The 23662-nt window shown below is 34.2% G+C and overlaps 1 protein-coding gene across 10 annotated transcripts in view; it reads right to left on the bottom strand.

Annotated features, from left to right (window-relative positions):
* Positions 1–23662, bottom strand: part of ATRNL1 (attractin like 1) — an 842049-nt gene that overhangs the window by 396481 nt on the left and 421906 nt on the right. For all 10 annotated transcript variants that reach the window (XM_045362239.3, XM_074002848.1, XM_005566518.5 and 7 more), the window contains one exon: positions 15924–16002. In XM_045362239.3, the coding sequence (XP_045218174.1) occupies positions 15924–16002 (79 nt within the window). The remainder of the gene's footprint in view (positions 1–15923; positions 16003–23662) is intronic.

Raw genomic sequence — 23662 nt, 5'->3', positions numbered from 1 at the left:
GGAAGGAATAATTGAGTGGGTGGGTAATGCTGGTGGAAATGTTGAACTCTGAAACCTACAGACATATCACCTATTAAAAATAGATATGAAAACATGTACAAGGTATAAAAATAATGCTTGATTTGATAGCAAACTGTCCATGTTTATTTCCAATAAAGAGGAGATGACTTCTACAAATCTCTTCCATTAATAGAATAAAATTTTATAATACCAAATTGCCAAGGAAAGGAAATACATAAATCTATTAAAAAGAGGTATAAGAAAAAAATTATCTTCAATTCTAGCTACTCTAGGAACTAGAACAAATTGGCCACAGCAAATGAGTTTGAATAGGCTGTGGGAATACAGAATCAAGCTCTGATTGACTGCCCTTGTTCAAAGTATTGGTTACAACGCTTCATAATTGTTACAATAAAATAACAGTGGATTTCAGACTTGAAATAATTAATATCCTATAATAGTTAACATTTTCAATATTACATTCATGCATGAATCTAATACCATGTTCATTCAATATACTCTAATAATGCTTTACCTAAATATCATGACTAAAGTAAATGAATCATTTCAGTGAATGACAATAAACTAAATTAGACCATAATTATGCTGGCATCAAAATGATTTAAAAATAAATAAATATACTATACAGCAGGAATACCCAGTAATTTATAGATAAGGACAGTACAGGCTGAACACCAGTTCAGCATGATTTCCAGTACAGATGTGATTCTTGGACATGAGGAGAACAGGATTACTTATCTAATGGGGATATCAAAATCAACCAGACTAGGCCTCTTTTTCTAATTATATTTTAAGACATCCTCTTTGGTTGAGAACCACTGTTATAGTGAACCACTACTAGTGATGGAGTATGCACAATATCTATCATTCAGTATATTACCTATTTCCATGTTCCTTATAATGTGGTTGAATTATTGTGAAAGCCAATTATCCAGGATGCTATTATTGCAAACATATTTTTATTCTGAGATAAAATACAAAATAGTTACTAAGACAACTATGTATTGTTAAATGACTAAATTTATTTTCAGAAAATTAATAAAGTATTATAATAACTATGTTCAAATCACAATAAAATTATTTTGTTTAAGGTTTTTTTTCCTTAAATTAGAACCAGTAGAATATATTTTAAAAGCTCACATGACAAGAAACTTTAGTTCATAAATAATACATACTGCTGAATTCTGTATTAGGTTTAAATCTGTATATAAATGCCTAACTGTTAACAGTATATACCTAGCAAACAAATTCCCCTGCAAGGGGAGGTGGGTGGTGGCAGGAAGAGAATTGCTCAACACGGATGTGCGAATTATGGCATAATTCTTTAAATGAAGGAAATTCTATATTTTAAGCAACAATTTACAGAATGATGACTGAAGTTAATATGGAATGTAGGTAGCATTATCACCTGCAAACTCAACTTTTAACATGTCAAATCCTGTCAACAAAATTCAGGGAAACTATATTACTATCATTCCACAATAATTTATGCAATATAAAGAATCTTATACTGTTGCTTTAACAGGTGCTCACCAGAAGTAGATACTGGTCCCATGCTTCTTGTACAGCCTGTGGAACCATGAGGCAAATAAACCTTCTTCCTTTAGGTATGGTCCTTCATAGCAACACAAAAGAACTAAGAAATATACTGTATAGTATAATAATACCATCTTGATTACTATAATTTTGTAGTAAGTTTGAATTCAGGAACTGTAAATTTGTTCTTTTTCAAAAATGTTTCTGCTAGTTAGGGTCCTTTGTATTTCCATATAAGTTTTTGAATCTACCTGTCAATTTCTAGAAATGTATTAGCCCATTCTCATACTGGTTATGAACTTAAGCCCAATTTGTGCAAGACATACCTGAGACTGGTAGAAGCTTAATAGACTTACAGGTCAGCATGGCTAGGGAGGCCTCGGGAAACTTACAATCATGGCAGAAGGGGAACCAAACACGTCCTTATTCACATGGGGACAGGAGAGAGAATGAGTGCCCAGACTCCCCGTATAAAACTATCTGATCTCAGCTGGGCACAGTGGCTCATGCCTGTAATCCCAGCACTCTGGGAGGCCGAGGAGGGTGGATCACCTGAGGTCAGGAGTTCAAGACCAGCCTGGCCATGGTGAAACCCCATCTCTACTAAAAACACAAAAAATTAACTGGGCATGGTGGTGTGTGCCTGTAATCCCAGTTACTCGGGAGGCTGAGGCAGGAGAATCACTTGAACCCAGGAGGCGGAGGTTGCAGTGAGCCGAGATCACGCCATTGCACTCCAGCCTGAGCAACAAAGGTGAAACTCTGTATTGAAAAAAAAAAGAAGAAAAGAAAAGAAAAGAAAAAAAAACCACCATCTGATCTCAAGAGAACTAACTCACTGTCATGAGAACAGGATGGGGGAAACCGCACTCATGATTCAATTATCTCCATCTGGTCCCTCCCACGTCATGTGGGGATTATGGAAACTACAATTCAAAATGAAATTTGGGTGGGACACAGACAAACCATTTCAACAATGAAGCTTGTCAGTTTCTACAAAGAAATTTGTAAATCACCCATTTAGAGCATAAGATTCAATAATATTTAAATTTTTCATAAAGCTGTACAACAATTACCACAGTCTAATTTTAAAACATTTTCATCATCCCAGAAAGAACCCATGTACCCATTAACAATCATTCTCCATCTGGCCCCACATTCCATCAAATACCCAAGCACAGCCCAAGGCAACCGTGAATTTACTTACTGTCTCTTTAGATTTGCCTAATGTTTTCAAGGCTCTTTCACTGTTATAACATGCATCAGTACTTCACTCCCTTTTAATGTAGAATAATATTCCATTTACACATATATCACCTTTTATTTGTCCATTCATCAGTTGCTGGGCATTTGGGATATTTCTACTTTAAAGCTGTAATGAATAATGGTGCTATGAACATTAATGTAAAAGTTTTATGTAGACCTATGTTTTCATTTTTCTTCAGTATTCACCTAAGAGTGGAATTGCTGGGTCATATGGAAACTTTAACATTGCAAGGAATTGTCAGACTGTATTACACTACAAAGTGGCAGTTTTAAATATCCAACAACAATGTAGGAGGGATCTAATTTCTCCATAGCCTCACCAACATTTTGGTGATAACTGGTGATGATTATTGGTGAATAATAATAACAGTATTATCAATCACAAGCATTTAGTGGTATCTTATTGTAGGTTTGATTTCTATTTCTGCTAATGCTAATGTTGTTGAGCATCTTTTCATTTTCATGAGTTGCTGACCACACACACACACACACACACACACACACACACACACACACACACAGAGTTGTCCCTCGGTATCTGCAGGAGATTGGTTCCAGGATCTCTGCAAGAATACCAGAATCCACAGATGCTCAAGTAACTTACTTAAAAATGGTGTCATAGTGGCATATAACCTATGCACATTTTCCCATTTGTTGCAACCAACTACACCACTAACAATCAATGCCAAGCCCTTACAGCATCTCTAGATTACTTATAGTGCCCAATGCAATGCAAATATTATGTAAATAGTTGTTATAATGTATTTTTATTTATTTTATATTTATTGTTATATTTTTCAACATTTTTTCAGAATATTTTCAATCCTTGATTGGGTGAATCCACAGATGTGGAAACCATGACTACAAAAGGCAAACTGCATTTATTATATGGAGAGATGCCTATTCAAATTCTATATTCATTTTAAGTGCGTAATTTGCCTTTTGATTACTGACTTGGAAGAGTCCTTTGCATATTTAGATACAAGTATCTTATCAGATATATGATATGCAAAAGTTTTCTCCCATTCTGGAGGTGGTATTTTCATTTTCTTCATGGTGTCTTTTAAGCAGAAAGATTTTAATTTCAATGAATTCCAATTTTTTTTTCTTTAATCATCTTTTCTTTTGATGTCATGTCTAAGAAGATTCTGAAAGATCAAGAAGATTTTCTTCTGTATTTTCTTCTAAGAGTTTTATAGTTTAGGTCTTACATATTGGTGTATCGATTCCTGTTGACTTTATTTGGGTATGGTGATATGAGTTATGGGTCCAACTTCATTCTTTTGCATGTGGCTACCCAGTTGCCTAGCTCCATTTGTTGCAAAGATGAATCTTTCTTCCATTTAATTGTCTTGGTACTCTTGTAAAAAACCAATCAACTATAAATGTAAGAGTTTCTTTCTAGATTCTCAGTGACATTCTATGGATCCAAATATCCAGTCTTATGCCCATATCACACCATCTTGATTACTATAATTGTACAGTAAGTTTGAATTTATGAAGTGTAAGCTTTGTTCTTTTTCAAGAATGGTTTTGTTGTTTAGGGCCCTTTGCATCTCCCTGTGTATTTTAGGATATACTTGTCAATTTCTACAAACAAGCTACCTAGTATTTGGGTAAGTATTATGTTGAATTTGTAGATCAGTTTGGGAGTACTGTCATCTTAACAATATAAAGTCTTTGAATCCATCAACATATAGTATCTTTCCATTTATTTAGGTCTTCTTTAATTTCTTCCAACAATGTTTTATAGTTTTCAGAGTGATATGGTTTGGCTGTGTCTCCACCCAAATCTCATCTTGCATTGTAGCTCCCATAATTCCCACCTGTCATAGCAGGTACTCAGTGGGAGGTAACTGAATCATGGGGAGGGTCTCTCCCATGCTGTTCTCATGATAGTGAATGAGTTTCATGAGATCTGGTGATTTTAGAAAGGGGAGCTCCCCTACACAAACTCTCTTGCCTGCCACCATGTAAGATGTGACTTTTCTCCTCATTCACCTTCTGCCATGATTGTGAGGCCTACCCAGCCATGTGGAACTGAGAGTCAATTAAGCCTCTTTTCTTTACAAATTACCCAGTCTTGGGTATGTCTTTATTAACAGTGTGAATATGGACTAATATACATAGTATATGTTTTCTACAGATTTTGTTAAATTTGTTCCTATGTATTTTGTTCTTATTGATGCTATTTTGAATTGAATTGTTTAGTTTTATTTTCAGATTCTTAATTGCTAATGTATAGAAATATAACTGATTTTTATATTGCTCTAGCATCCTGAACCTTGCTAAAATTGTGTATTAGTTCTAACAGTTTTTTTAGTGGATTTCTAAGGAATTTTATTTACAAAACATGTTATTTGCAAATAGAGACAGCTTTACTTCTTTCTTCCCAATCTAGATGGCGCTTATGTCATTTCCTTGCCTAAATGCCCTGACTACAATATACAGTAAAATGCTGAATAGAATTAGAGAGTGGATATCCTTGATTTGTTCCTGATATAAGTGATTTTAAAAAAGTTAAGTACGATGCCAGATGTGGGTTATTGGTAGACGCCTTTTATCAGGTTGAGGATTTCCTTTTTGTTCCTAACTAGCTGGGTGTTGTTATGGTTAAAGGTTGTTGGACTTTGTCAAATGCTTTTTCTGTATCTATTGAGATTCTCGTGTGATTTGCATCCAAACTCCTTTTATTGGTGAATGGTATTTAGAAATCAAAATCTAGGCAATATGTATGCTACAAGAAAGGGAACCAGAGATCCTTGGAGAAATGGATAATTCTAGGACTGGGGCAAGAAGTATACAAGCTAAACTTGAAGTTTCTTATAGTACCAAAATGTAAGAGGGGGCGTGCATGCACCCTCACACACACACACACACACACACACACACACACACACACACACACCAAGAATGAGAGTATGTTAGGAATGGAGGAACCGTTGGAAAGAGTTCTCTAATATTAGAAAACAAAATCTGGGTGCTAGATGTGCTTGCTGTAAACAGAATGTTGATGTATCTAATTGGAAATTTAAAAATAACAAATGCAATCTCTGTGCTTGCTATAGGTTTATTTAGATTTTATATCTTTTTGAATTGGTTTTGCTAGTTTGTGCAAGCTCTAGAGCTAATGATGGGGACAGTGGCCCATAACTCTCTTAAATAATTTTCCTGCTTCAGGAGCAGGGTGTCCAGCAGAGGTGTTACTTTTTTGTATTCTCATATTATCTCCCCAGTCACGAAATCTCTACCCTATAAGAAAGGTGGAGAAAGGGAGACTTGGGCCCTGTTATTATCAGGCTGCTATGCCTTGAGAAGAGCTTCTTGCCATACAAGTGGGGCTCATTAGAATGAGAGAGCCTCAGGCCTCAGCTGATTTTGTCTGGAATACAGCGTCTGCAAAAGGGAGCTGGGGGGATAAGAAATGCTAGTCACAGTGAGCTAGGAGCGAGTAGGAAGGGAGCAAGTTGAGGCTCAAATGCTTTAGATTTGCTGTTCTTACTGAGAATTAGTAGATTTTCTTAAACAAGTGTGAGGCAGGAAAATAGGTCTGCAGACAGGGAACTTAAGGTCAATTTGAGCAAACTTCTAAAAGAGAAAACACCAAGGTCTAGGGGCAGAAAATCTAGGGCCAATTCATGATGACTTCCCAAAACTGGATCAAAAGGAAAACGCCTGGGTTTGGGGGCAGGGAACCTGAGGCCAATTAACACCAACTTCCTAAAACTAAACCAAAAGGGAAAAAAAAACCTCTCTCCCCAAGCTGAGTAACAAAGGATCAAAAGCTACTCTCCCTACAGCCCTCCCCCTTCCACCACATCTCAGACAGAAAAGGAGAGTGCCTTGGATAGGCCACAGACCAAGCAGGGACCATCCCTTTATCCACATGGGGTGCCAGTTCACCTCAGCCTTTAACTAGTCACAAACCAAAACCTTCTTCCAGATAAGGGGTAGCCAATAAGAACCTCAAATTGGGTACTTAAAGTCCAGAAAACTTTGCACCCAGGCCCTTGAGCAGCTTGCTCAGGCCTGCTCCCACTCTGTGGAATGTTTTCTCTCTTTAACAAGTTTCTGCTTTTGCTGCTTCTTTCCTGCATTTCATTCCTCTGCTACTTTGTGCGTTTTGCTCAGTTCTTTGTCCAAATCTCCAAGGACCTGGGCAACTCGTAGTCAAGACCCTCCACCCGTAACAAGTGTTTGTTTTCCGTATGCACTTAAAACTATTTCCAGATATTTTAAATGGTTTTTATTTTCTTTTTTTTGAGATGGAGTCTTGCTCTGTCGCCAGGCTGGAGTGCAGTGGCTGGATCTTGGCTCACTGCAACCTCTGCCTCCCAGGTTCAAGTGATTCTCCTGCCTCAGCCTCCCGAGTATGTGGGACTACAGGCACGTACCACCACACCCAGCTAATTCCTGTATTTTTAGTAGAGAGGGTTTCACCATGTTGGTCAGGATGGTCTCGATCTCTTGACCTCATGATCCGCCAGCCTTGGCCTCCCAAAGTGCTGGAATTACAAGTGTGAGCCACTGAAACCAGCCGGTTGTTTGTTTTTTAAAGATTTTTCACTAGTTAATGATGTTTGCCTGGGGAATAGGTCTCAGGGGCTCCTCTTGCTGTCAGTCTAGAAGTCATCTTGTTCTATTCTTTCTCATCAAACTTCAATCAAACTTTTGCATCTATCAGTCCACTAAAATTGCTGTTGTTGGGGTCAGCAATTATTTCTAAGTAGCTAAATACAATGGTCAATTTTCAGTTATTTCACTTGAACCACCAGAAGTTTTTGGACAACTGATAACTCTGTTCCTTTTTATACAGTGTTTCCTTGGCTTCCAGAAGCTCAGGGTTTTTTTCCACCTTCATTGGTAGCTGCTTTCCAGTATTCATGCTGGTTGCTTGTCTTCTCTCTGACTTCTTAAATTTGAATGCCTCAGGGCTTAATCCTCCTCTCTGTGTAAATTTATCTAGTCCCAGAGTTTCAAATGCCATCTACATGCTGAGATTCCCAAATTTAACTTCCTACTCAGCTCTGTTTCCTCATGCCAGATGCAACTCCTGCCTCCTCGATAGATCTAATTAGATGTCTAGTAGATGTACCAAACTTAACATTAAAAATTAAACTCCTTTCCCTAAACCAATTTTACTTGGACTAACCACAGAAGCACAGTGATCAGCTTAAAATCAGATCCTTTTAACCTAGATATCTTTACAAGTTTGTTGGAAACCCTTCAATAGTTTCCCAGCTCTGTCAGAGTAGAAGCTAAAGCAGTGTTTCTAGGCCAATAGTGCATATTAGAACATTTGAGGGCTTTAAAAATAAACACACTTGGCTGAGCCTCACACATAGAAATTCTGATTTTGTATATCTGACGGGGATGGAACAGTAAAATGGCATGCAAATACACACACACACACACACACACACACACACACACACACACACCACACACACACACACACACACGTTTTAAAGATCCACAGGTGATTCTCAAGGGTCTACTAGATTGAGAACCATCGCATTACAGTAGAAATGGAGGAGGAGTCCAAGATACACAGGAGTTGTTGTTAGTAATATTAATGTATAATGTTGATCATTCTTTGTATGACATATCAATAACAGCTAACATTTATTGAAGTCTGTTAGGTAAAATGCAGTGGGGTTATGCATTAATTCGCTTAGTCTTAAACACCTTATAAAGAAGGTTCTCCCATTTTAGATTGACTCTAAGAAACATTATTTCACATTTTAATATCTCTAAACTCTAATGTGTTTTAAAATCAATGACATTGTATAATCACTGCTGGCCAGATGACAGTTGTGATGTAGTTCTCATTGCCTGCACAGACATAAACTTGATTATTGTAGTCAATGATACTATGTGAAACATACAATATATTTAGCTTAACTCAAAAAGTGATTTTTAAAATCTTGGACTATGAAGGTGAATAAGCTGTAGCAAAACTTTACCCAATTTATTTTGCTTTTATTCTCCTCTCTGTATAAATATGAATGGCATACAACAAAACTATATCTAAATAATTATATAAGAGCTCTTTCAATATGTAGAAAATAAATATTCTCAGTGGGAAGTGAACATTGTGCAATAGTTGAATAAGTGTCATGTTTTCTTTGTAACTGGTACATCAAATAATGATTGATTGTGTCATAATATTAGATGAAATACAACATATTTCCTGTACAACAAACAGATGCATAAGTTACATTATAAGTGGTCCATTATGAAACCAACTTGTTCAAACTCAGGCTATCTGTAAAGTTCTCTGTATGGTTCAGTCTGACAGACTTGGTTTTAAGTTACAGCTTCTTCTTTTACTAGTTGTAAGCTTTGAGCATTGCACTCTGTCTCCTCAAATTCCTTATATAGGTAAAGGGCAAATATACATATTTTTAGTGTGAAAATTAAATACTATTTTTATTAAGTGCCTAACTTAAAATGTTAGGTCATGTTCTCTCAACTTGCCCATTATTTGACTATTTGTTTGCATTATAGTTATCAAATAACATAGTCATTCTTCTTTATCAAATACCAACAGACCCATAATTTCCATGCACGTTATGCTTGTGCATGTGTGATTGATACAAATAGCAACATCAAAAAAACTATGTCATGTATTTTCCAGTTAATAATATAGATTTTCAGATCTGTAAACATTTTTGAGGGCTGGGATTTTATTTGGCTTGTTCATTGCTGTACTTGTCTAAAAATATGCTTGAAACAACAATAGTGGTTCAATAAATATTTGTTGAAGGAAGGAATAAACTAATTTAATATTAACACAAATATGTCTCATCCTTTTTTTCAGTTACCTAATAAGAACACAGAACTTCTTTCTAGAATCTTTTTGAATGATATGAAATAGTTTTGATATACAAAAATCTCTCTGTAAGTATCTATAAATGAGTATAGTTTGAAAAGGTAGGCAGGTACATATATTTAAGATATATTTTCAGAAATCTAACTAGTGAGCCAAAGAGTTTTTAATTTTGATAAATAATATATGGAGTAAACATCTTTTATTTTTGCTTGCCCAGTATAACTCTCCCTTATTTTGAAAACAAATCAAGATTCTACTTTAGAGAATTATTCCTTTTTACTTCTCTCTGAGTTCCTGTGGATTTTATGAGGTTGAACCCACCCCTGAGCTCCAGGGTGAGCATTTGTGTTGAAAATAACGTTGCCAGATTGAGCAAATAAAAATACTGAACACTTGGTTAAGTTTGAATTTTAGATAAAAAATGAACTTTTTAGCATAAAAACACATATATACACATAAACATCAGACACATATATCGAGATATACATTCGTTTGAGTATATAAGACAGATAAGATGTTGCGGTTAGTGAGACTACAGTTTTTAGAATAAATCAATATAATGTTTTAGTCTAAGTGACTGGGTCTAAATATAAAGATAATAGCATATAATAAAGAAAAAGTGATTTGAGACAAATCTGTTATATTGCACATATAGTAAAAACAGTGTCCAAAGTTTTTTGGTTTAGGGTTTTTTTTTTAATTAATCCTGTGTATAATTATGAAACAGTTCACATTTACTTCCATTACTAATCTGATTTCCAGAAAACTTTTCAATATATTCTATCTCCCTATGCATGACATCACAATAAAGTAAATCCAGGTGCTCCCCTAAGAACTCTGTACGTGTATGTGTGTGTGTCTGTCTGCCTCACTGAAATGTTTTAAAACTACAAATTCCCCAATAATGGGGTCAATGTCTTTTTCTTTATATCCTCAGTATTTATCAATTTGCTTATAATATAGCAAGAAACTGATATACCTTTGTTGAACAGAGCAAAATGGAAGCACTATATTTACCATAAGGTCTTTGGAAACAGGTTTAAAAGGCATATATCAGTTATTTTTCAAATCTCAGCCCCATACATATTTGACTTCTCAATTCAAGTTATTTTAAAGTAAATTTATGTTAAAATTTTCAAAGTATGATAACGCAATAGGCATGCTGACGACCTGTAATTTCTAGTCTCACAGGATAAAGGAAGAAAATTAATACAATAATAATCATTTTAGTTTGCAATTCAATAAAAAGCAAATGACAAGCAACAGTAAGCTGACATTGTGGCCATTAACTGCAAAGACATTTATTTGAGTGAAATATTTACTAATGAGTTTTAAAAAGTATGTGTTTAATGGAAAGCTTTATCTATATGTTAAAATGTTTAAACATTTACAAACTACAGAGCTTTGAAGTGCTATGAAATTCTACAAAAGGTTGCAGGCAGTATGTAATCAGTTAATTTGAATTTATCCACCTAAAATAACACTTTCATTGTTTCCTTAATGTTTTTATTCTGTGCCCAGTCCTCTTTCTGTAAATATATTTAGTGTCTCAGGAGAAAAGAGTAGTTCAATTTGTAAAACACGGCTACATTGCATTAATATTACTTAGATGAGAGTCTATTTATCACTATTTACCACGTCAGAGAATATTTTATAACTAATTGGTTTATATACCCATAAAATGTCATTATTAAAGTATAGTTTAATATTATTACTTATGTCTGGTTTTGTAACAATAAAACAGGTATAGAAGGAAAGAACTAACATATTTGCCTCTGGAAAACTAGTTTGTTACTCAAAGCTACTAAAACTCTACTTGTGGATATTGGTTTATTATTTTTAACTCAAATTTAAGGGTGATAATAAAAAATACAAATCTAGGTTTATGCTTCATGATTACAAACTGTGCAGGGAGATAGGGTACTATGAACATAAATTCAATCCCTCATTGGACATGTCTTATCCTCCAAATTCTCCTGTATTGATTTTGAAGCAGAAGAGAAGTCTAATATGTGAGAAATAGTAAAAAGTAGCGTGGTCGCCCGGCGCAGTGGCTCACGCCTGTAATACCAGCACTTTGGGAGGCCAAGGCGGGTGGATCACCAGGTCAGGAGATCGAGAGCATTCTGGCTAACACGGTGAAACCCCGTCTCTACTAAAAATACAAAAAAATTAACCGGGCATGATGGTGGGCGCCTGTAGTCCCAGCTACTCTGGAGGCTGAGGCAGGAGAATGGTGTGAACCCGGGAGGTGAAGCCTGCAGTGAGCCAAAATTGCACCACCGCATTCCAGCCTGGGCGACAGAGCAAGACTCCATATCAGAAAAAAAAAAAAAAAAGTAGTGTGGTAAAGTTCTACATTAAAATATTTTTAAACTTTAAAAAAACTGTAAATTTACAAGAATTAAAAAGGAAAAAATTGCTATCACATGAAATGTAGTGATCATTCAAATAGACTCACTAGTAATATGAAGTTAATGTAAAAATAACCCTTCCTTTGCCTATGGATCTTTTATTCTACAGATTTTGCAGTTAAAGTTTCACTGAGACATGCTACAGTTAAACAACTCAAAATGGAAAAAATTAGCTTCTTGTAACTATTAAAATAAGCATCATATTTGCACACATCATAGTCAAATTTTTGATCAAATCTCTTCATTGCAGTGAACAATTAAATATCTTCAACAATTAAATATCTTTACACCGTATGATACCTATTAAAATTCAAATTTCAGATTAAGAATGAAGATTATCAAGCATAAAAACAGCTCAATAGACTCCTTTTTACATATACTTGCTCCTGACAAATATTTTAATAATGTGATGACTATAACTGAATGTGCCACTGAAGCTAAATGTTTTTAACACCTCTGTAAAAAGGACAAGCTATATAAATGAATTCATCTTTCTAGTGTATTATAATATTTCCACTTATCAATATACACTTATTGTTTCCATTCATTAGCGCATCCCAAAAGAAAGTTTTCATCTTTTTAACAGGGTTACCATAGAAATTTGTTTGGGGTTAGTGTATGAAGGGGTCATATCAAAATTGAAGCCTTTTGTAGTTTCATTTTTTTTAATGTGTGTTTAAGAGCCCCTGAATTCTCAAGGGTGTTATTCAAAAGTCATAACATGACTGTCCTCTGAATTTAAAATTATGCCACAATAAGTATATCTGTGTTTATGAGAAAACAAAACTTTAGTTAAAAAAGTAACACACCTAGTTGAAGGAACACAATATGTTAAAACATTTCCAAAGATTATTTTCATTTTAAACTTTCATTACATTTGGAAACGCAACTAGTATAACTGCTGTAATAAAACTAAATAAATTCTAAAAAGAAAGAATCCTTTAAGTAACTTTCATTTACTGTAACACATAAACTGTCATTTTACTAATCAAAGGTGTCCTCTGAGCTTTACAATAATTGATCTCTTCAATGTTTTGAAGAGACAGTAACATTCACATAAAGAAATAATAGTGGGTTATTTTCCTTTTGGAAATACTACAGTTAATCTAATATTTAAAACTGAATAAAGAGAGGATTAGACATAAACATATTTTTACCTCCACTCACATGAAGTCTATAAATGGAATTAGCACATAACTACAACTAGTGTGGTTAAAAATCTCCAGGTCTCTTAAGACCAAAATGAAAACCAATTTCTTAACATAGTAGTTCCCCCTTAAATATGTTTCAACACACCCAGGGGATGCCTAAAACTGTAAATACTACTAAGCCCTATACAGACTATGTTTTTCCATATATATAAAAAACCAATGATAAATTTTCATTTATAAATTAGGTACAGCAAGAGATTAACCACAATAACAATGAAATAGAACAATTATAATAATATGCTGTACTAAAATTTATGTAAATGTGGTCTCTCCCACTGTCACTTCCCACCTCCCCCCAACATTTCTTTCTCTCAAAGTATTTTAATGTTTTTGGACTCCAATCGTCTGTGAGTAACTAAAACTATGGATAAGGGGGGACGACTGCAATATAAACATTACTAGCTAATAGCAGCTCTCTAATACTCATCAAAGTCAATGTCATCTTTACTTTGGACATCAATATATGAATAGTTTCTAAAATATTTAGGATTTTACATTTAAAGGAATTTATTAAAACTATATTTGAGAAAACTCTTCACAATATTTTTAACGTGTAATGCTATAGCATAACATAAACTCTCAAGACACGTTTTCTTTTTTGGAAGCGGTAGCAAATTAAATGCAAACACTATTATACACTTTAATAGAAAGAAGCACTACCTGGATGAGTTTTGGAAAGAAGGGCATTATATTAAAGGAATTTCCAGAGGACATAGTAATATTAATAATACAGATATAAACTGGAAAGTGATCCTAATCTAGCTCCCCTCTACTATTTCTCTTTTATCCTTTCCACATCTACCACATATATTGAACGATTCTGACTTCCAAAAGATAAATTTATATTAATATTTTAAAAATTAAAGTAGTATCAGCTTGCCAGAGCACCTGTTTACTATGTAATAAACAGCATTACTACACTGAGATAATACAATATTAGCCAAAATCACTTTGTCATTTTGAGAAGTATGAAAGTTTTATAGCTAAACTATTCATATTAGTTTTAACAAATATTAAATATCATTTTTAAACTTTAGTTACATGTAGACATTTATAGGGCTTGAAAGAATAGACCACAACTGAGAATTAACTCTAGGGTACAAATCCTTCTTTTAAGAGGTAAGGAAATTTAACTAGACCACTTACTTATATTTAGCTGCCAATTAATGGTAGAGTTACAATTCGATATTTTCACAATGCTATATTTACATAGACACATTTTATAAAGTTTAGAGATCAGATATTTAAATAGTGCTCCTCACGATGCAATGGGAACCGAGGATCCCTGATTGATTCAGCCTTCTCTTCTAATGATTAAGGACATAAATTGTCACTTGCCCTATTCCATTATGGAAGGAAGGCCTTCACACTACCTGCCTATAATTTTGATTTTTCCTTCCCAAATCTATAATTTTACTGTAATAGATCATCTAACATGTCTAGATGATTGTTTACCTCTGCAGAGAATTTGACTTCTTGCCAAATATTTATATATTTATATTTAATAAGCTTTTTCAATTGGATTACTTTTTAACATGCAGTCATTCCAAGTAAACCCTCACTGATGTTGCACTGGCCAGATACAGAAAATCAGAGAGGCAGAGAATATTAAGATGAATGATTTATTTGAAGGCAGGGAGGGACTCCAGTTTACAAATATATTATACATAGGTACTGATCTTTGATGGGTGCTTAAAAATAGACTAAGAAGAACTCATGTCACTTACTAATTCTACAGCTTAGAACACCCTGGATTATTTTTACATCTTTAAATATTACATTTTTTTAAGTGGAAAAAAGAAGGTAAGCAATTATACTGTTGTTTTATATTGTTACCAAAAAAAAACCCATATAGAAATATATGGAGAAGTGCAATAGCAAGTAAAATACTAAGATTAATACTAATAGAATATAGTATAATAAAAGAATACTGATAAAAACAGAAACTAGCTTTCTGAATAAATGAGATATAGAAGAATAAATCTACTGCATACTTTTGCTCCTCAGATGATTTTGTTTCTTCATTCAATTAACAAATATACACAATTTACATAATCAGTTGTTATTTTGTAAGAATATTATTGTTTTCATCAATTTTAGGATTATAAGAAAAATAATTAATTCTAATACAGAAATTTATCCAATGGATGTGCTCTTTAAACATAGTTGGATTAGATAATCAAAAAATGGAGAAGATTTGATTCCCAAAAAGAGAATGTTATAATAAATTTCTAGGCTATAAAATCTTTTTCAAAACCAAAAATATTTACCACTCAGAATTTTAAATTTCAACAGACACTCAAGAAAAATAAATTATGTCTTTATAGCATAACTAAATGCCTAAGTTAAATATATTACAAAATCATTTAAACATAATAAATAATTGTATTCACTATAAATTCCAATACCATTTTTAGAAACTAGTTTGCAACACACCAATGCCTTTACAAATACTAACTTAAAATTACAGTGATAAAGTTTGCTCTAAAGCTTAAAAAATACTAGAGTGATTTTTGAATATTAGTATGTAAAAATGATTTGAAATTCTGTATTCTAAGACAGCATGTTAATTAACAGACAATAGAGATTCACTTATTTGCTTAAATCTTTAAACAAAAGATTAAATAATATTACTGATACCTCTCTCCGTCGAGAAGCCCAACAAGTTTGTTTGATCTTCCATACCACAGCAGCCACCAGCAATAAGGACAGGAAACAACTGGAGAATAAAACACAAATAATTTTTGCTCAAAACTTATTTGAACTATGTAATGAAAAAAAAGTACATGAAAGACTCAAAAATATATGTAAGTAATTACTTTGTCTAGATAAACAATCAAAAATAGGATAAATTTCCAATGTTTAAAATGTTCTCTCAAATATAATAAAAATGTACAGGTAGAAAAAATATTTACATTTCTTGCTATAGATTATGGTCAATATTTAGAATTTTCTCTGTCAGAAGGAATGTACATTTATAATTCCATTGGTCTTATGAAGCAACAGAAATCACAACCAAAATCTATTTAGAATTGCTATTATGAGTCATAAAATACGGAAATTTTATAAAACCAAATGTTACACATGTACATTTATATTATTTTTATCACTATTTTATATATGAACATATTCCAGTGGTTCCCAACCAAAGATTATTTTCCTCCCTCCCCCTAGGGATCATTTGGCAATGTCTGCAGCCATTTTTGTTTGTCAGAACTGGGAGAGGAGTGCAGGGGTGTTGCAAGAATTCTACAACGCTGAAGACTGTCCCCAGCAGCAAAGGATCAGCAATACGAAATATCAGTAGTACCAAGGCTGAGAAACCCTGGCATATGCTAATGTTTACATTAAGAAATAAGTCAGTTACAATGTTCATACATGTGGTCTAATATATTAGGTACTATATGCAATAAACTATGATAATGCAGGGTACTTTGTTAGAAGGAACTCAAGCCTAACAAATCTCAAAATGACAGAGATTTACATGAATCTCATTAATCAATTGCAACCCTGTATCACTGTTTATTTTCCCCTTATTTGCTCTGTAGTCATAGATTATGCTATGAGAAGACCCAGAAGTGAACAGAACTGGGCCATTACAGATTCACTGGTCACTGGACACCACAAGTAAAACCTGGTACTCATCCTTAATTGATAATCACTGTGTTCATCACTTGAGTCACTCATAAGCAGTGACAATTTTTGACACTTTCCACTCTTGTCAAGTCTTCAATATATTTTTTCTCCTTGCCTATGCCTCATTTGAAGCAGAAGACCTTAGAATATCCTTCAATGACAATGATAACAACAATGTCAATTTTAACATCTATCCATTGAGTGCTGCACACATTCCAGATGCTGTGCTGGATACGTCACACCGATGATTGGATTTAGTCTTAGAAATCCTTCAAGATAGCATATATTATTGTTATTTGAGAAAAGAGGAATCCAGTCCTCAGAGATTTTGAAGTTCATTGCTTATAGTCACACATGGAGTAAGTCGTAGTACCCAAATACAAATCCAGCTACTTAAGCCTCAAAGTTTTTTCCTTTCCATATGCTGGCAGCTCTGAGTGTGCCCACTATCTCATAATCATTCTGTTTCAATATCCGTTCTCTAATCCTGCCTGCAGAATCAAAGGAAATCTATTTTTTTAAAAGTCAGTGATACTAACCTTTCCAACCATAGAAGTGATTTTAACATAGGTACCCTTTATGTAATATTCAACATTTTAGGGGACACTTTTCTCAGAATTTGTTTTCAACAGAAAGTCACCATGATTTTCTAGAAATTATATAAACTGGTGTTTTCTCTACTATCAGACTTCAACTTCTCAACTGACAATACTAATCATTCATTCTTTAAAACTCTCTCCTGAATACATTCTTTCATTTTGTTTTGTTTTGTTTTGCTCAATACTTCCTAAATCAATATAGGTTCAATGAATATAGGTTACATTCCAAATTCCCTCTTTTAAATTATGGACATTCCTTAAAATTCACTTCATGCAATTGTGCTCTTCTTTTCTCTTGCCCTCAAAGAGAAAGCACAGTTATTTTCATGATTTCAACTATGACCTCAATTAAAATGATTTCCAAATCTGCATCTTTACATCTGTCAAAATGAGAGCATCTTATCCTTGAAAGGGATATAAAAGATTTCTTACTTCCAAGTCCCTCCCAGGAAGGAAGTTCCCAGTACAGCTCTGATAGTGATACAGCACCTAATTAAATACTCATTGTAGCTGAGAAGTTGAGAAGTTGCTGACTCACAACTTAGTGCATTCTATTTCTAGTTAATTCAAATTTTGAAAATATTCTTTTTTTTTTTTTTTTTTGAGATGAAGTCTCGCTTTGTCACCCAGGCTGAAGTGCAGTGGCACAATCTTGGCTCACTGCAACCTCTGAACCTCTGCTCCCGGATTCCAGCAATTCTCCCACCTCGGCCTCCTGAGTAGCTAGGATTACAGGCATAGGCCACCACCCTGGCTAAATTTTTTGTATTTTAGTAGAGACGGGGTTTCACCATGTTGGCCACACTGGCCTCGAACTCCTGACCTCAGGTGATCCGCTGGCCTTGGCCTCCCAAAGTGCTGAAATTACAGGCATGAGCCACCATGCCTGGCCAATATTCTAACTTCTATCAATCAGTGCTGTGTCTGCCTTCTAGGTTAAACAAAATCAGTCCGCTGTATGCTAAAACTTCTTTATATATTTAAAGAATAGACAGGTTTTTTTGTATGGAGGATTGCCTCAAGTCCAGTGTCTCTCAACAAGGAATGTTTTTGTTCTCCAGGCGATATCTGGCAGTGTCCAGAGACATTTTTGGGTTTCACCACTTGACAGGCATCTAGTGGGATGCTACATAAATATCATACGATATATAGGTCGGCTTTCCAACAGCATTTTCCCAGCCCAGAATGCCAATATTGCCAAGGTTGAGGAACCCTTCTCTAGTCTGAATTATCATCATAGTGGTTATAATTCTGTTGTTATACCTGGATTAATAGTGTACCTTTTTTTTTTTTTTTTGAGACAGAATCTCATTCTGTCGCCCAGGCTGGAGTGCAGTGGCGTGATCTCAGCTCACTGCAGCCTCTGCCTCCCAGGTTCAAGCAATTCTCCTGCCTCAGCCTCCTGAGTAGCTGGGACTACAGACGCGCACCACCACGCCTGGCTAATTTGTTTTGTATTTTTAGTAGAGACGGGGTTTCACCATGTTGGCCAGGATGGTCTCGATCTCCTGACCTCATGATCTGCCTGCCTTGGCCTCCCAAAGTGCTGAGATTACAGGCATGAGCCACCGCGCCCAGCCAATGTAACTCTTAAGATGTGGTACTGAGAATGGACACTGTAGATATGGTCTGAGGGTTCATTTATCTGAATTTCAGTCAGACCATGATACCCTTAAGAATTATGACAAAAATATTAATATCACCTCAAACCTACCATATCCAAGCTTAACCATTAATAATGTTCATGATTAGAAAAGCAACTAACATCTATTGAGTAATATGTACCAAGCACTATGCTGAGTATTTTACATGAATTATCTCTTTAATTCCTATAATTGCAGATGATAGATCATGTATACTGTCACGTGGTCATTGAAAACATGGGAAAGCTAAGTCACAGAGAGTTGAAGTAAATCCTCTAAGATTCAAAGTATTAAATTGCAAGTTGTTCCCTTTGCTCTCACTCCTCTGTTTCACCATTACTTTCCAGCTAAAATGTTAAAAACAATTTACATTTCAATTATATCATCCCTTACACCCAGATTACCAGATCCTGTCAACTGTTTCTTTCAGAATATCTGTTGCAGTAAAAATAGTATATATAGAAAAGTTACTTATATTCAGTAAACCCAACTTAAATACCAAAATGTATTTTTATTTGATTAATAATTCACAGCATTCCTCTTCCTTAAGAGTTACATAATAAAGATTCAGTTTGAGACAGGAATACTAGTTGAATTTCTCATGAGGAGCTTAAATTCTTTCTTATCTAAACTTTATGACTCAAGTAAACATCATTTTTGTAATGATATTCAAGGATAGCATAAAATATACAACTTTCATAATTTCACTTCGTTGAAACAAGGAGTTATATACTTTAAGGTTTCGTATCAGATGCTTTCTATGCTAATTCCTATTAGGTTAGCAGTAAAAGAGCTAACATGATGTAAAAACTTGGCTGCTAAAATCAATAAACAGTGTAAGAAAATACTTTTAAAATAATATTCTCATAATTTCCAATAAATATCAAAAATCCAGTAAAATATATCTTACTACTTGGCATATAATAGTTGTCAATACATTTTTGCTAAATAAATGAAATTTTTATTTTATTTTTTTGAGACAGAGTCTCGCTCTGTCGCCTAGGCTGGAGTGCAGTGGTGCCATCTCAGCTCAGTGCAAGCTCCGCCTCCCGGGTTCACGCCATTCTCCTGCCTCAGCCTCGTGAAATTGGTTTTTTAATTGATTTGAATAACATCATTTTTTCTAATACTGAATGTCTCATTTGGCATTATTATCTTTATATAGGGTAATACTTTATCAATGTTCTTGATTTCTAATAAATTACATTGCAAACAAAAGTGACAGTTCTCTTAAAAAATATACATACAAACAAAAACCAGTTTATTAAGAACACTTGCTTTGTTAAAAAGCAAAACAAAGAAGCAAACAAACAAACAATAAATATTTGTCATATTTATTCAGCATAGTTAAAAAGTCACATTCTTCCTTTGGTGACTACTAGAGAGTCTCTGTCTTTACTGACAATCTTGGACACCTGAAGAATGACAGAATTTCCACCATCTGAATTTCTTGAATGACCATGTGAAGCAGTGTCCTGTATTCCATGCTATCCCTTCTGATATAGTTTGGATATTTGTCCCGACTGAAATCTCAGGTTGAATGGTAATCACCAGTGTTGGAGGTGGGGCCTGGTATTCGGGTCAGGGGAACAGATCCTTCATGGCTTGATGCTGACTTCACAATAGTGAGTGAATTCTCCTAAGATCTGGTCATTTAAAAATGTGTGGCACTTCTCCTCCCCTAACTCTCTTGCTTGCTCCTGCTTTCACCATGTGACAAGCCTGTCCCCCCTTCGCCTTCTACTATGATTGATGGGACAGAGAAGCTTTGCAAACTTTTATTATGTTAAATGACAGATTTGTAGGTTTGTGTATCCTAGTTAGCTTTTCTCTATCTCTTAAATCAAAGGGTTTAATGGGTAACATTGAACATTAGTATCTTTTAATTTGGTATTGTGGCAAATTTGTCAGAAAAAAATAAGTATTTACGGCTTTCTTTCAGGTCTTCTTTTTCTATTATATTATGCAAAAGTTTTTATGCTCCATGATATAGATATTGGTGGGATAACTGGGCTTTCTTTTTTTAAAAAATAATATGTTGTATGATAATAATATCAAAAGATCTGAAAGGTTCAACACCCCTCAGTACAATCCGCCCAAAGGAAATAGGGAGTAAAAAGAACAAAGAAAGAAAGAAAGAAAACAAACATTAAAAAGAAAGTACATCAGCTACAGTAATAAAAAAGGGAAGCATAAAAACTTAGGGAGAGATATTTCAACGATTTGATTTTATTATTCATAAAATGGTCACTTTGAAAGGATTGTTAATGTAAAACAATTACATTGTTAATGTAAAAAAAAGGATTGTTAATTGCTAATGTAATAGAATATGGAACTTATTAGGTAATCTTATTTAGGTAAAATTAAAAGAATTCAATATAAGTAACATAGTGTGCTGTAAGGTTACATTGTAATGCAGGTTGCTAGTGACAAATAAATACCCTCTGGTGGTAATCTAGTTGGCCAATTGCAAAAAGAGATAATATTGTCGCTATTTTATAGCAATTTGAGGTTAACTGATCATAAATGTCAAGTCTTAAGTACATATTTTAAAAGATGGTTTGGACATATTATTTTATTTCACTGAAAAATGTTAGAAAATGAAGAAATTTACCTCCTAATAACTGTTATTCCACAAAATATCTTTAAATTTCATACCTTCACAACATTTAATGGATTTTTTTCTTACCGACTAAAATATTAACAGAATACACTTCTAACTTAAAATGCAATAAGAGCTATGAATATTAAAAAGAAAAAAAATTGCTTATATGTTCAAGTCATCAGTTTGAAAAAAGATGAAAAATCAAAAAAGCCCAGTGGTTGAATGTGGTAAATAATACACTCATAGAAAAAATTGGTACAAACTTCTGAGGGTTGTTATGCAAGAGTTACTGAACCTTAGGAGTACTATCAGTTACGATTATTTCAAATGCAAGTAACAGAACACCTAACTCGAACTGGTACAAAGAAGAGATCTACATGAAGTTTACACTCTCTGGTATGAACTGAATTGTGTTCTCAAATTCATATGTTGAAGCCCTAACCCCCAGTGTGGCTGTACTTGGAGAGGGGGCCTTTAGGACACATTTAGGTTTAAATGAAGTTAATAAACATGGGATCCTGATCTGATATAATTAATGTCCTTAAAGGAGAGGCACCAAAGAACTTGCATACTCTCCCTCTCTTCCTGCATGCATGGAGGAAAGGCCATGTGAGTACACAGTGTGAAGGCAGGCATTTGCAGAGCCAGGAAGAGAGGTTTTACCAGAGACCAATAATTGGCACCCTGATCTTGAACTGCCTACCCTCCAGAACTGGGAGATAATACATTTCTATTGTTTAACCCACTTAGTCTGTGTTGTTTGGTTATGGCAGCCCAAGCAGACTAAGACACTTCCCAAAGTCCAAAGGAAGAAAAGTTCCAGGTTTGGTCTGATCAGGGTCCTAGATACATTTTCTTATGATTCTCTGGACTATGCATAACACTACACACCAACTTTATTTTCAGGCTTGTTTAACTCTTAGGAACAAAAATGATTGCAGCAGTTCCAGGGTTTATATAATACACTATTATACATGCCCACTCCTTACCAAACACTGACAATGCAATAAATGGCATTGGTACAACCATGAAGCTGGTGAGAGATAAACCCCATTCAAATTAGATGGTTTGCTACACAGCCACATGGAGGGAGTTAAATGAAGGCTGGAAAAGAATACAATCCACTAGATATCATTTATGGAAAAATTTATAGAAGACTACCTATATTAACCTCTCTGCCACGGCTCTGTAACAGATTTTGAGTCTACAGAGCATCTTTAGTAACTCTTAAATATTTTCCTAAACCTCTACAGAAAATAGAGTAGTCTCAAGCCTCATCTGATGGAGTATTAGAGAGACTCATATCTAATAAGGAAAATCTTCCTGGGTAAGTCCTATTACAAGTAGCCTACCTGGATAATACCTTATTCTTTCAAACTTGTAACAAAAAGTGACAAAGGACAATGTATACAGTGTTTCTTCCTACAATGTATACAGTGTTTCTTCCTACATTAAATGTGTTTTGAAACACATCTTTTAAAACCATATAGTTAGGACAAAAGTTTTAATTATTTTGAAAACCTTTTCTAAATCATTAGTGTATAACACAATAGAGAAACCCTAAATATATAGCTCAATAAACTATCACAAAGACAATATACCCTTGAAACCACCAGCTTGAAAAAACAGAACTTAATTCAATCTCTCCTTCTCAAAAAGAACTATCATATTTATTTTTAATGCTATATTTTAGTTTTGTCTATTCCTAAATTTTTTACAAATATAACACTATCATATTTATTTTTTTGTTTCTGCCTCTATCATTCAACACTATGTTTGTGTTACCTATTTTGACCCTTTGGCATTCGTTTTTTTTCCCCCCATTGCTCCACATTATATAAGTATATATTTCCATCCTATTATTTTTGGGTATTTTGATTATTCCCAGTTTGGGGC

This window comes from Macaca fascicularis, chromosome 9 (genome assembly GCF_037993035.2).
Source record: "Macaca fascicularis isolate 582-1 chromosome 9, T2T-MFA8v1.1".
Taxonomy (NCBI): domain Eukaryota; kingdom Metazoa; phylum Chordata; class Mammalia; order Primates; family Cercopithecidae; genus Macaca; species Macaca fascicularis.
This window is presented reverse-complemented; position numbering and strand designations above follow the sequence as displayed.